Genomic DNA, 15,184 nt, shown 5'->3' with positions numbered 1-15,184 from the left:
AAAATGAGGTCAAGGACATTGGACATGTGACTGACGGAAACTTCATAACATGAGGCATCTATATACAAAGTATGAAGCATCCAGGTCTTCCACCTTCTAAAATATAAAGCTTTTAAGAAGTGAGCTAACACCGCCGCCGCCGGATCACTATCCCTATGTCGAGCTTTCTGCAACAAAAGTTGCAGGCTCGACAAAAATCGTGCATCAAGACTAAATTATCAATCAGATCCAACATACAATGGATGGATGTAGTGGAAAGACGTCATAGTAAACAGTTAGAGAAAACCATTACCTTGTTCAACGCCAAGATACATGCGTCGACAGATGGTAGATCCATTAAAGTGCATATGTATATAACAATAGTATCTAGTCTGCTTTTAATTAACGGTAGCAAAATCTATATTTATACCAATAACAAAATGTTGTGTCCTAAGTCAACGGATGCCCCATCTGCACTATCATTTCCATGTTAAGTGGACCGTGAAAACGGGGTATACACTCTAATTTGGCATTAAACAGATCATATCACAAGGAACATTGGTACTAAGTTTCAAGCTGATTGGACTTCAACTTCATGAAAAACTTCTCGGCGGGACGAACGGATGGATGGACGGACGAACGAACAGACGGACTGACGCACAGACCAGAAAACATAATTTCTTTTACGTCCCATTATCAAAGTTTTGTACCTTAAACTCTTTCTTTCTTTTTTTGGTCGAAATTGTAGTTTTTTAAGAGGTACTCAAACAAAAGAAATGACATAATCTGTTTTTGTAAAAAAAAAAAAGGTATCCGCAATATTCTAGTTTATTTGTTAAAAGAGAGACCAATGATGACAAAGAAACATTCACTTTCAATAAAGTCGAAACCGAGTCGGCGAGCATTGGAAAACTACGAAACGACGACAAGATAAACAGCGGTCCATCAAGGGAAACCAATCCCACAAAAAAAAAACCGCGGTGCTCTCAGGTGCTCCTGAACAGGGATAAATGAAAAAAAAATCAGACTTCTAGTACAAATGTATGCACACAATACATACTGCTTATAGTTGTAATTATTACATAGTTTACCTACCATCTTTAAATAAATTGGTATTTGTATGTTGTAGATAAAAAAACACATCTGTGAACAGACTGCAACACTTAGTTATGTCCAGTAAAGAGGCTACTGCAGACAAAGAGTTTCACCGAAAAAGTTCTAGTCTACGTCAAATGAAAAATCTTACTGGTAAACAACCTTACAAATGTGATGAATGTTGTAAAGAATTTAGTAGCAAAGGCAATTATAATATACACAAGAAAATCCATACTGGCGAAAAACCTTACAAATGTGATGTATGTGATAAGGAATTTGGTCAGAAAGCCAACTATAATGAACACATGAGAATTCATACTGGGGAAAAACATTTTAAATGTGTGTTTTGTGATCAAGAGTTTCACCGAGAAAGCGCCTGTCGAATTCACATGAGAAAGCATACTGGTGAACAACCTTACAGATGTGATGTTTGTGGAAAACAGTTTCGCAGAAAAAGTAATTGTCTAACTCACATGAGAACACATACTGGCGAAAAAGCTTACCAATGTGATATTTGTGAAAAAAAGTTTGGCAAAAAAGATAGTTGTCTAATTCACATGAGAACACATACTGGTGAAAAACCTTACAAATGTGATGAATGTGGTAAAGAATTTAGTGCCAAGAGCAACTATAATGTACACATGAAAAAACATACTGGCGAAAAACCTTACGCATGTTATATTTGTGAAAAAGAATTTGGCCAAAGCAGTTCTTGTCGTACACACATGATAACACATACTGGCGAAAAACCTTACAGATGTGATGTATGTGGTAAAGCATTTGGTCACAAAAGCAATCGCAATAAACACATGAAAATCCATACTTGGAAAGATAAGATGTGATATTTTGAAAAAAGAGTTGGCAGAATAAGTAATTGTCTGAGACATACAAAAACACATACTGATAAAAGAAGACCTAAAATGTGACGTATGGGTACAACTGGCAGGGGCGGATGCAGGAATTTTCGAAAGGGGGGGTGCTAACCCAGGGCACCCAGGGCAAAGGGGGGGTGCAAAACATATGTCCCGATACAAATGCATTGATCGGCAAAAATAAAGGGGGGGTGCGCACCCCCGGAACCCCCCCCCTGGATCCGCCACTGACTGGTACTCAATTTTGGTAGGAGTATATGTCCTTCCGATACATTGGAGTATGTCCTTCCGATAACATTCATATAACACTAGTACGAAGTTTTTGTATGAAATGTCCTTCCGATAACGTTCATATAACTCTGGTACTCAATTTTTGTGGGAGTATGTCCTTCCGATACTATTAGTTACATAGTGTGCTAGTGACGCTCTCATCCCATATGGAATTTACCGACCCCATATATACCGTATTACGTCACTAGCACACTATGTAACGAATTTATCTTACCGACTATCTTAACGTGTAAAATTTAGACTAGTGACCTATCAAAATTAGCAGTCTTCAATACAGTTAGCATTAACATGATGCCAACAATGACAACTTGTTAGATTTTAAAAATGTGTTTTCTGAATTTATTTCCCTCTTCGTCTGTTGAAACCTTTAAGTTTTTTTCTCAGTACTGTTTTGTTTTTCTAAAGGGACGTAACACCACTACTAACCGTGTATGGAATAAGCCCCGCCTCTTTATTACCTTATATAGAATATAAAGGGACATAACTCCACTACTAACCGTGTATGGAATAAGCCCCGCCTCCCAACTAAACCTAATATTGAATATACACGGTTTCCACGAGGACGCTTTTAACCAATCATATTCCTAGAAATGTATAGGAGGTAAGATAAATTAACTTAACTCTGATACTAAGTTTTTGTAGGAGTACTTCCTTCCGATAACGTTCATATAACACTGGTACTAAGTTTTTGTATTAGTATGTCCTTCCGATAACGTTCTAAAAAGACTTGAACTTACTTATTCTTGGGCTAGACCCAAACAAAACGTATATATAGCACTTTTACTGCCTACTAGAGGTATATGGTAGTATCACCCCCTAAAAAGCGTTTATAAAGGCGTGCACTTTCGATTGAATTTCCAACAGGAATGTCCCCTTATGAGTTATTTACAATGCGATGTTGCGGGTCCGCCATTTTTGTTTACAATCGTAAACAATGGTCAATTTCAGAGTATCATTATATGCTAGTTACTTGGCTCTGTTGTACATACTTGCTTTTTTGTGTAGAATTAAATGTTCAATAAACAAAATACTAAAGTGATAGCACATAGTCATAAGTCAGAATTCTTTCTTGGTTTCATATTAAACTAATTTTTATTGAGAGCAACATTCAACACCTTCTATCTGGTTTTGTAAGTATCAACCTCGTTCAAGCGGAAATTATGCTGGGAAATGCAAGTTCGGAAATATATTATCAACTGGAAAATGTATACCCGGCGACGTCCACTCTGTGTTTTTGTTAAATGTATTTCTACTTGTATCCATCTGATGAGTTGAGCCTTTTTCAACTATTTTTTTATAGTTTGTTCTTATGTTGTACTGTTACACAACTTTCTAAGCTTAACGTTATTCTATAAAATATAATTGATGTTTGCTGAAACATCCAGTGTCAAATATTTCATGCTCGTTAAAGTCGACATCAAATTAAAATTAAGTACAGTAGGTAGGTCCTACAACAAATCCGTCCGAGATGAAGGTAGGATAATTTTTGACTGCCACCTGAAATGGAGGGTATATTGAATATGGCTAGATATTTGAATTGCAAGAGACCACATACGGACCCTTCTGGGAGTTATTGCAAGGATTCATAATGTGTAGGGAGTATGGCACTCTCTTATCATGAGACATACGATTTAACGTCACTATTCTGACCGAACTTTGACTCGTACTTATAAATCCCGCACAGCCAAAATGGACGCACTACTTTGAGAAAGGGTTGACCAAATAATCATATTTCTATTCCTAAGTCAAAAAACACAGCTGTTGATATTTGTAACGACATAAACGGTCGCGTTATGTGATACAGAGTACGGAAAATCTACAAAATGTGAATTTTTCGAAAAAACTAAGGATTTTCTTATCCCAGGAGTAGTTTATACCTTAGTCGTATTTGACACAACTTTTTTTTGGAATTTTAGGTTCTCAATGCTCTCCAACTGCATTGTTTAACCCCACCACATTCTTGGATGTGCCTGTCCCAAGTCAGGAGCCCGTAATTCAGTAGTTGTCGTTTGTTGGTGTGATAAATTTTTTTCCGTTCTTTCAATTTTTTCTGAGACTATTATCCTAAGTTAGTAAGTTAGTATAATAGTCCCAGATTTTTTGTACATAAATAAGACCGTTTGTTTTCTCGTTTGAATTGTTTTACATTTGATTTCGGGGTCTTTTATAGCTCACTGGTAGTAAGCAAGTTACGACCATCCGGAGATATAAAAAATAGGAGACAACTCTAGGGATATATTTTCCCGCTGATAAGGTTTATTCGAGCCAAACCGATTGTCTCATACATACTATTCGGCAGTTCGGTGACATTGAAATCAAATTTGATGTATAAAAACATTCCAATTTTCGTAAAATAGTCACTTACAAATTCGAGCATGATGGTCGTTACTTAAAAAACAAAAATGTTGAGGATGGTCGTGGCGTAAAATTGTGATGGTCGTAACTCTGTTTTAAATAAGGCCGAATATAAAGGCGAGTCAAGAGTTTAAACTTGTCTTTTTTTTTATTACAGGCATCTATCTTTATCAGTTAAGGATCAATATATACTTTTTTTCAGCATTGTCATATGATAAAGCTGTAAACCCATGATGTACAAATTTTTGTGATTATCTTTCATAATAATTCTTTGGAAGTTTCATTCGACGAGTAACTTGAAGACAAAGATAATTGTATTATACAGAAATGTCATGTTTAGTTTTTAGCTCACCTGACTCATCACTTGGCGTCTGGCGCCGTCTGTTAACTTTTACAAAAATCTTCTCCTCTGAAACTACTGAGCCAAACGTCGAAAAAAAAAACCCGTCACTCAGTCATTTTGAAATTCAGATTACAGTAACACACGTTTAGGCTAAGGATGACGCCTTCAAAGTATTGAGCAAGGACGTATTGACTTCTTTATCACAATTGCACCCAACAGAAAATTATACTCCATTACACTCTAAAACAAAACCGGGCGTATTTTTTTTTTTTGGGGGGGGGGGGGGCGGGATTGCATGTGAATCCCATATCTGACCGGAAGGTCTGTTCCGCCGAACTTATATACTGAATATTTTTTTCAAAGCCCGACTGCAACCGGTCTCAGTGGCGGATTCAGAGGGGGGCGTAGAGGGCGTACGCCCCCCCTTTTGCTGGCACTTTTTTTTTATAATAAAATGATTAATAATCAGCCTAGACTTCGTGAACTTTGCTGTGTATTTAATTTTAATGCGACATTTCTCCACTTATAAAGATATATTTCGTTCGTATTCAATGTAATATATTATTGAGTATGTCAAAGTTATGTGATTTGCTACGGTGGAGTTGACAAGTACGTCGAAAAAAAACTCGTCACTCAGTCATTTTGAAATTCAGATGTTTGGGCTAAGGATGACGCCTTCAAAGTATTGAGCAAGGACGTATTGACTTTTTAATCACTATTGCACCCAACAGAAAATTATACTCCATTACACTCTAAAAAAAAAAACCAGGCGTATTTTATTTTTATTTTTTTTGGGGGGGGGGGATTGCATGTGAATCCCATATCTGACCGGAAGGTCTGTTCTGCCGAACTTATATACTGAATATTTTTTTCAAAGCCCGACTGCAACCGGTCTGCTGGGTGTGGCCTATATGACTCCATGTGTCGAACGTTAGTAACAACTTCATTTTCGTTTGCGGTTCATTCGTAGCCTTTTGGTTGATTTGTACCCCTCGCTTCCATTGTTGGGTGAAACATTTCAATGGATAAAAAATTCTTGTTTGTTTTTCTTCGTGTCGGTCGTATTGTACATTTCATTGAATAGCCGTATATCTTGTTCGCAACAAGAAATATGTAAAGTTATGCTAACTAACCATACAACAAACGGGAATTTCCCATGTCCATTTTTTACTGACAAATTCCACTTCAAATATATTAAATAGTACATAGCTTTGGATCCATTCAATCATTTTATAATAGACAATTAATATAGAGAATACGGTACCAAAAATGTCCAGCCCCTACACTTTAACTAAAATGCATTTTACACTTTTATGTTTTTTAGACAAATAAAAGGTCCCCAAAAAGTTTTAGTTAATTGCTGCATCATTACTTTTAGTATACTAGTTGTATGGGCCGTTGCCAATTATTGTAATTGAGTTTGTGCCAATAAAATATTTGTATTTGTATTATGTTGATAGTCCTAAGTATAGTCCGATGATTTATCCTGTAACAATAATGATATCTCGACCAAAACAAATGGCGTCAGAGTACACAAATCATAGTCAGATGATTTATCCTGTACCACCAGTGCTACTGTGGCCAATAGACATAGTGTCAGAGTCAATCTATCACAGTCAGATGATATATCCTGTAACAATAATGGTTCTGTGACCTATAGACATGATGTCAGAGTCAATCTATTACAGTCAGATGATATATCCTGTTACAATAATGATACTCTGACCTATAGACATGATGTCAGAGTTAATCTATCACAGACATATGATTTATCCCGTAACAATAATGATACCTTGACCAATAGAAATGGCGTCAGACTAAATCTATCACAGTCAGATGATTTATCCTGTACCACTAGTGGTACTGTGGCCAATAGAAATCTGACATGGAGTAAATTGTTTATCAAGTGAAAATCTATCTGCCTTGAAACTTTCAAATGAAACGGACAATGGGTTGTTGGGTTGCTGCCCCGAAAAAAGTAATTTGAAGGAAATTTTGCAGATTTTGGTTATTATCTTGAATCTTATTATAGAAAGAAATAAAATGTAATCAGCAATAATGTTCAGCAAAGTAAGATCTACAAACAGGGTTTCCCCTGGGTCAATTAATTAATTTTTTTCGCCACCTCTTTCGCCAAAACAATAAATTTTTCGCCACTTTATTATTTTTTTCGCCAAGCAACATATATTTTTCGTATATGATCAAAACATGTCCATTAATTTTGTTAGATTCCAGGAATTATATCTTCTTTATTATAAACTACCAGTATAGTTCGTGGGGAAAGTTTCCTTAAAAGAAAAAATACTGATGTGCCCTTTTGTACTAAGAAGTGTTTTTTACAACAAAACAAAAGCTTTTATCACATGAAATTGATTCCTCATTTCATGTGTAGTCATTACATTGAAGGGTTACTCTCCTTCGAGGGGTTGTTCCCAAATTAACCTTTTGTATATATTTCTTCATAACAACAGTTTTCTTCTCTTGATCATCGGTAAATGAAAAAGTTGAGACGTACAACTATGCTTGAAACACGTGTGTCACTCAAACGACTTTAAAGTAGTCTCCCTAATCAATTACCTACATGTATATTTAAGTCAAAGGATAATTAAAGTTTTAAATCAGAGATTTTTCTTGCTTTTGAACATTTTTCGTCACAACAACAGCTTTCTTTTCTAAACTATCTTTAAAAGGAGAGGAGACGTCAAAAGTTTGCTTCAAACATGTGCGTCGCAAAGTGGTAAATAAATTCTGTATGTGACATTTAGCGGAAGCCATTTAACTATATCATTTTGTCAAACAATTCAATCAACACCTTTATTAATTAGTCCTTTGTTGTCGATAGTTATAAAATGCAATCAGCTGATTATTGATTTTCTGTCCAAATCTTAATGAGGTCAAGGTGAATTCCGAGTATTGTCTGATCGGGTAAAGTCCGAGAAACTTGAAAAAAGTAAATAAACAAGATTGAGGAAAATAAATCGTTATGTATATTTCTTTCGCCAAATTAATTCGCAAATGACGAATTTTTGTCGCCACAATTATTATTTTTTCGCAAATTGCAAAAATGGCGACCGCCAGTGGAAACCCTGTCTACAAATAAGTTAATATGACTAAAATGGTCAGTTGACCCCTTAAGGAGTTATTGCCCTTTATAGACATTTTTGACCAATTTTTTGTAAATTTTTGTAATCTTTTACAAAAATCTTCTCCTGAAACTGCTGGGCCAAATTAAACCAAATTTGGCCACAATCATTATTGGGGTATATTGTTAAAAAAATGTGTGGCATGACCCCGCCAACCAACCAAGATGGCTGCCATGGCTAAAAATAGAACATAGGGGTGAAATGTAGATTTTGACTTATATCTCTGAAACCAAAGCATTTAGAGCAAATCTGACATGGAGTAAATTGTTTATCAAGTGAAAATCTATCTGCCATGAAACTTTCAAATGAAACGGACAATGGGTTGTTGGGTTGCTGCCCCGAAAAAAGTAATTTGAAGGAAATTTTGCAGATTTTGGTTATTATCTTGAATATTATTATAGATAAAGATAAACTGTAAACAGCAATAATGTTCAGCAAAATAAGATCTACAAATAAGTCAACAAGACCAAAATTGTCAATTGACCCCTTAAGGGGGTTCGCGGGTCTAAATCATTTATATAGGATTTCTCTATATTTTTCTATACATGAACTTTATCTTATAGTTAACAGAAAAATAAAATAAAAAAGTGGGGTCACCGTTCATTTGCACTCACAATCTGCCTTCAAAAGAAGCATACATTTTTGTAAAGGTGGTTTTTTTCTGTTGAAGTAATAGGAGAAATAAAGGTAATATTGAAAAAAAAGAAAGAAATTTATTACAGAAATCGCTCAAATTTTACAATAATTTAGTTTAAGTGCAGCTTATATGGAAATTATATTAAAAAATATAGGTCACCGATGAGTTAAAAAAGATATTTCAATTTTAAAGCCAAAAAATGGCATTTTTCCACCAAAGGGAGATAATTTGGAACTTTTTCAATGATGTATATATTTTAAAAGTCATCTGGGGCCAACACGAATTGTTTGTTTTGAATGATTTTTGTACCATATGATAAGTAACAACTACAAAAGGTAACAAATAAAATTTGAAATGAAAAACAAATATTTATTTTTTTTCTGAAATTTTTATACCCTCGAGCCTCCTTAAGGAGTTATTGCTCTTTATAGTCAATTGAGAGGATTAATATTCAACAGCAGAGTGAATTGCTCAAAGGCAAAACAAATATTTTAAGTCTCATTAGACCACATTCATTCTGTGTCAGAAACCTATGCTGTGTCAACTATTTAATCACAATCCAAATTTAGAGCTGAATCCAGCTTGAATGTTGTGTCCATACTTGCCCCAACGGTTCAGGGTTCAACATCTGCAGTCGTATAAAGCTGCACCCTGCGGAGCATCTGGTTTTAATTATCATGTATTAGTTTGTGATTAGGCCATTTCAAGGGGAACCATGATTGGAGATTGTTTAGCCATGTAACTCAGTCATGTTTCATTGACTTAGAGAATATTTGCGTAACTTGTGTAAGATGTTAAAGTATTGCTATTTTAATTTCAACATAAATTTGCATTATGAAAATTACAAAAAGGCGAGACATATCTCTGTGATAACAGTTTTTTTAACCAAATGTGAAATAAGTTCCGGAACAAAAATCACAACTCCATGAGTTTTGTTCCAATATTTAAATTTAAAAAAAAGTGAAATAAGTTCCTGTGATATTAGTTTTGAACGAAGGTATTTTATAGAAATCAATGTTCTGCTCGAACCTATTTCACAGAAAATAAGTACCTTTAACATATTGCACAGCGAAATATTTTCTTGTTACACTTAAGAAATCTAATGCAAGCTGAATGCTGTACTTGTACTTGCATTGGGTACATTTGCAATTGAAGTCATGACTGTAGGATGAAGATAAGAAATAAAAGCGATGATAATGTATCATAATTTGTATCTATTCTTTATCATTTATGTGGTATTCAACCTCCTGGTTTCCTGTTGATCTGTCATGGGTGTTCTATAAATCATACATGTACTTGTAGCTATGGTCATTCCACAGTTTTAAAAGAGTTGGTCTTTTGTTTCTTTGTCTTTTAATATAAATGATCAATCACTTTGTCCTTTTCAAATGAGTACAACTGTTCATCTTTAACTAAATACTTTTTTTTCCAGAATGACTTTTTTTTATTATTTTATAATTTTTATTCTACTCTTTCCTGGTTCATACATTTGTGTCATTTTTAGTATTATTTATTGAGTATGTTATTAAACCTTTGCTTTACTCCACATGATCCAAATTTGATGTTTACACTTTTTAATTGTTACATTATCAATATAATACATGGTTTTTATGGCCCACAACAAAGTGTCCCATTTTCCGAAATTCAATAATTCCGTCATTCTGCAACAAACCATTATACAGAGTTTTTTTCTAAACTCTTTCAGATATTGGGCTGATTTTTGGTATGTGAGTTAACCATGATGAGTTACAGAACAAGTTTAAGTTTTGTTCCGCTCCACTAATTTTTGCCGAAATTACGGGCTTTGGACTTTGAGAAATTGTTGAAAATCACAGTTATAATGACTTTTTTCTAAACGCCTGCAGATATTGGGCTGATTTTTGGTATGTAACTTTACCACAATGAGTTACAGATTGAATTAAAGTTTCGTTCCGCTCTGCTAATTTTTACTGAAATTACGAGGTTTGGACTGATAAATTATTGAAAATCACAGGTTAGGCCAAATAAAAAAGTATGTGTGGTTCCAGTTACATCTGAAAAAAAGTTAGGGTAGGTAGGTAGGGATTTTTTTTTATTTTATGGTTTTTTTTTACATTGGGTCTATGGGAGAAACATTCTGACTTTAACAGTGCTTAATGAAAAATTACAATAAAATCTTTAGGGTAGGCTATTTTTAAGCCGAAAAAGTAGGGACGGTAGGGTTACTGGAACCACACATATATTTTTATTTGGCCTTATACAGATTTTTATGCCCCACCTACGATAGTAGAGGGGCATTATGTTTTCTGGTCTGCCTCCGTTCGTCTGTCCGTCCGCCCGCTTCAGGTTAAAGTTTTTGGTCAAGGTAGTTTTTGAAGAAGTTGAAGTCCAATCAACTTGAAACTTAGTACACTTGTTCCCCATGATATGATCTGTCTAATTTTAATGCCAAAATATAGTTTTGACCCCAAATTCATGGTCCACTGAACATAGAAAATGATAGTGCAAAGTTCAGGTTAAAGTTTTTGGTCAAGGTAGTTTTTGATGAAGTTAAAGTTACATCAACTTGAAACTTAGTACACATGTTCCCTATGATATGATCTTTCTAATTTTAATTCCAAATTAAAGTTTTGACCCCAATTTCACGGTCCACTGAACATAGAAAATGATAGTGCGAGTGGGGCATTCGTGTACTATGGACACATTCTTGTTTGTTCTATACGCCTCCAGATTTTGAGCTGATTTTTGATAGGTGAGACTACCATCATGTTTGTGTCCACATGTGTTATTGAAATTGAAGATTTTTCAACTTTTTGGGACAGGGCCAAATATATCTTGTTTTATAATGACTTTAAACTCACCGATGACAAGTGCTCAGTATATAAGATAACTTGTTTAAACAGTGCAACATATTTCACAGACAAGGAATTTATATCACCAGGTGAGAAACAAATCTCACAAATCTAGAACTTATTTCACCAGGTAAGGAACAAATCTCACAAACATGAAACTATATCACAATAGGTAAGGAACAAATTTCACCAATCTAGAACTTATTTCACCAGGTAAAGTGTGGAACTTATTTTATAGAGATGGAACAAATCACATAGAAATTGACTGTTGAAAAAAGTTCTCCCAGAACATATTTTCTGTGAAATTACTTCCACTGGAACTTTTTTCACAGGAAAAATTTTTGGCTCCTACAGGCGCTGATCCAGGAAGGGGGGGTTCCAGGAGTTGGAACCCCCCTTTTTTTGCACGATCAATGCATTTGAAAGGGGGACATGTAGTTGGAATCCCCCTTTGTCCGGAGTTAGGAACCCCTTTTAAAATGGCTGGATCCGCCCCCTGCAGATGTAGTATGTGCATTTTATTTATTTGAAGAAGAAAAAACTAATATACTCACATCTATACATAATATATATATATATATATCTATAAAGTAAATTTGTAAGATACTCATACAAGTGTATTTTATTTACTTGTTTAAGTAAAGAATTTTATTGGCTAAAGTTATGTAAATTTTTACCAATATTGACAGGCGTGATGATTGGATTATTAAAATATAAACCAAAATAAAGAGGCTATCCCATAATCAACAAATCTTTTTCCAGAAAGGGGGATGGGCAACATCCCCCTAAATTCGCCTCTGATGACTGCCAGGGACACATCATCTTATCTAATCTTGCTGATGGATAAATCTTTAAAAATCATCTTTTGTATCTGCCACTAATTTTTATGGATAATCTATAATGTTGATTAGAAATTCGAATTGGCTGCTTTTGACAATGATTGATGTAAACATGTATAAATTTAACACAGGTAATTCACTGATAAGTCTCATAATTGAATCAGAAAAATTCTATGATCAATTGAATACAATGGAAGATTTTAAATATCAACAATATTTCTGCCAGGTATTTTTTTTTTACATGTTTTTCTATTTATATAATTTCAGAACAGAGGCACTATGTATCATCATTTAAGACAGCGTTACAAACAGATATGAAAAATGGACGGGCTAAAAATTGGATTGAGGTATTGATGAAAATACTCCTGACATGTCTTGGGAGTAATGATATGTGTGGCTCTGCCACAAACATACATGACAGTATTAACACTGCATTGGAGACTGTTTTTGGCGATTTTGATACCCCGATCACCCAGATGGAGTATAATGCACCTTACTCTAGCACTCCATCAAGTACCTCTTCATCTTTGTTAAGCCTGTCTTCATTAAATCTGGAGTCATCAGTCGCTGAATCTTCTACAGGATATTTAGCAGATCACAGAGTTTCAAGGCACACAATAGTTCCAGATTACTGTGTCGTGCTGCCTGATTTTCCTGGTATCTTTCCAATAGTTTTTGAACTGAAACCTGCACACCGGGAGTCTCATGCAATTGTCCAAAATATACAACAAATGTTGTCCAAGCTTTTCTTTCAGGATGTTGTGTTTGGCATTGTTGTTTCACCCAGATTATTTCAACTATCGGTAATTATTAAACAGGGAAAAGATCTTCATTTTGCAAGTACAAACAATATTTACATTTACAAAAGTAAGAATCAGGCTAAAATACTTGATTTGGGAGAGTTAAATAAAATGTGTACTTTTATTTACCGAGTCTTAAAGTGGGCAAAGACAACAAAATGCAGACTAGAAAAAAATCTTCAGACATAGGGACAACTGTCCATTGTAATGGTTTTTGTTGAGCCCAGCCTTTTGTCGCTGAAACCCTGACATAGGGAAAGTGATCTGGCGGTGTTAACTAACTTCTTGAAAAGTGTATATTTATACCCCACGCAACGAAGTTGCGGAGGGTATAATGTTTTTGACCCGTCCGTCCGTCCGTCCGTCAGTCCGTCCGTCCGTCAGTCCGTCAGTCCTGTTTCTTGTCATCGCAACTCCTCTCAAACCACACAACAGAATTTCACGAAACCTTTTCAGATAATAAGGACATACTATGTAGTTGTGCATATCGACGGGAAATTGCGATTCAATTTTTTTTCTAGGAGTTACGCCCCTTTGAACTTATTTACTTTAATATACTACTGCAAAAGTTTGTCATCGCAACTCCTCTCAAACCACACAACAGAATTTCACGAAACCTTTTCAGATAATAAGGACATACTATGTAGTTGTGCATATCGACGGGAAAATGCGATTCAATTTTTTTTCTAGGAGTTACGCCCCTTTGAACTTATTTACTTTAATGTACTTCTGCAACAGTTTGTCATCGCAACTCCTCTCAAACCACACAACAGAATTTCACGAAACCTTTTCAGATAATAAGGACATACTATGTAGTTGTGCATATCGACGGGAAATTGCGATTCAATTTTTTTTCTAGGAGTTACGCCCCTTTGAACTTATTTACTTTAATGTACTACTGCAACAGTTTGTCATCGCAACTCCTCTCAAACCACACAACAGAATTTCACGAAACCTTTTCAGAAAATAAGGACTTACTATGTAGTTGTGCATATCGACGGGAAATTGCGATTCAATTATTTTTCTAGGAGTTACGCCCCTTTGAACTTATTTACTTTAATGTACTACTGCAACAGTTTGTCATCGCAACTCCTCTCAAACCACACAACAGAATTTCACGAAACCTTTTCAGATAATAGGGACATACTATGTAGTTGTGCATATCGACGGGAAATTGCGATTCAATTTTTTTCTAGGAGTTACGCCCCTTTGAACTTATTTGCTTCAATGTACTTCTGCAACAGTTTGTCATCGCAACTCCTCTGAAAACACACAACAGAATTTCATGAAATTTTGTAGATAATAAGGACATACTATGTAGATGTGTATATTGACAGGAAATTATTATTCAGTATTTTTTCTTATACAATTTTTTTTTCTTATACTTATTTAATTTCTCCAATGACATTGTGGGGACGTGGGGTATGTGAGCGTGCTCACTAAGGTTCTTTAATTTATAAGGTGGAAGAGCCAGATGTTGCATACTTTGTATTGTACTTAGTCTGTCACATGTCCATTGTCCTTGACCTCATTTTCGTGGCTTGGGGACTACTTGACAAAAAGGACAAGATTTTTTGTAATGTTAATTTCTCTCTTATTATGAGTAATATAATAACTATATTTGGTATGTTTGTACCTTGCAAGGTCCTCATGTCCTTAAGACAGTTTTTATACGACCGCAAAAATTTGAATTTTTTGGTCGTATATTGCTATCACGTTGGTGTCGTCGTCGTCCGAATACTTTTAGTTTTCGCACTCTAACTTTAGTAAAAGTGAATAGAATCAATGAAATTTTAACACAAGGTTTATGACCACAAAAGGAAGGTTGGGATTGATTTTGGGAGTTTTGGTCCCAACATTTTAGGAATTAAGGGCCAAAAAGGGCCCAAATAAGCATTTTCTTGGTTTTCGCACCATAACTTTAGTTTAAGTGAATAGAAATCTATGAAATTTTGACACAAGATTTATGATCACAAAAGGAAGGTTGGGATTGATTTTG

The 15,184-nt window shown here is 34.9% G+C and overlaps 1 protein-coding gene across 1 annotated transcript; it reads left to right on the top strand.

Annotated features, from left to right (window-relative positions):
- Positions 1 to 1,148: 1,148 nt before the first annotated feature.
- LOC134703076 (zinc finger protein 664-like) lies at positions 1,149 to 13,188 on the top strand (the record flags this gene model as incomplete). The annotated part of the gene is made up of 2 exons (XM_063563444.1): positions 1,149 to 1,845; positions 12,653 to 13,188. Coding segments are annotated over exons 1-2 (1,233 nt in total), but the record flags the coding sequence as incomplete, so codon positions are not given.
- Between the last annotated feature and the right edge of the window lie 1,996 nt (positions 13,189 to 15,184).

This window comes from Mytilus trossulus, unplaced genomic scaffold (assembly GCF_036588685.1).
Source record: "Mytilus trossulus isolate FHL-02 unplaced genomic scaffold, PNRI_Mtr1.1.1.hap1 h1tg000827l__unscaffolded, whole genome shotgun sequence".
In the NCBI taxonomy this organism is placed as follows: domain Eukaryota; kingdom Metazoa; phylum Mollusca; class Bivalvia; order Mytilida; family Mytilidae; genus Mytilus; species Mytilus trossulus.
Note: the sequence above shows the minus strand (reverse complement) of the source record. Positions and strands in the feature narration are given on the sequence as shown.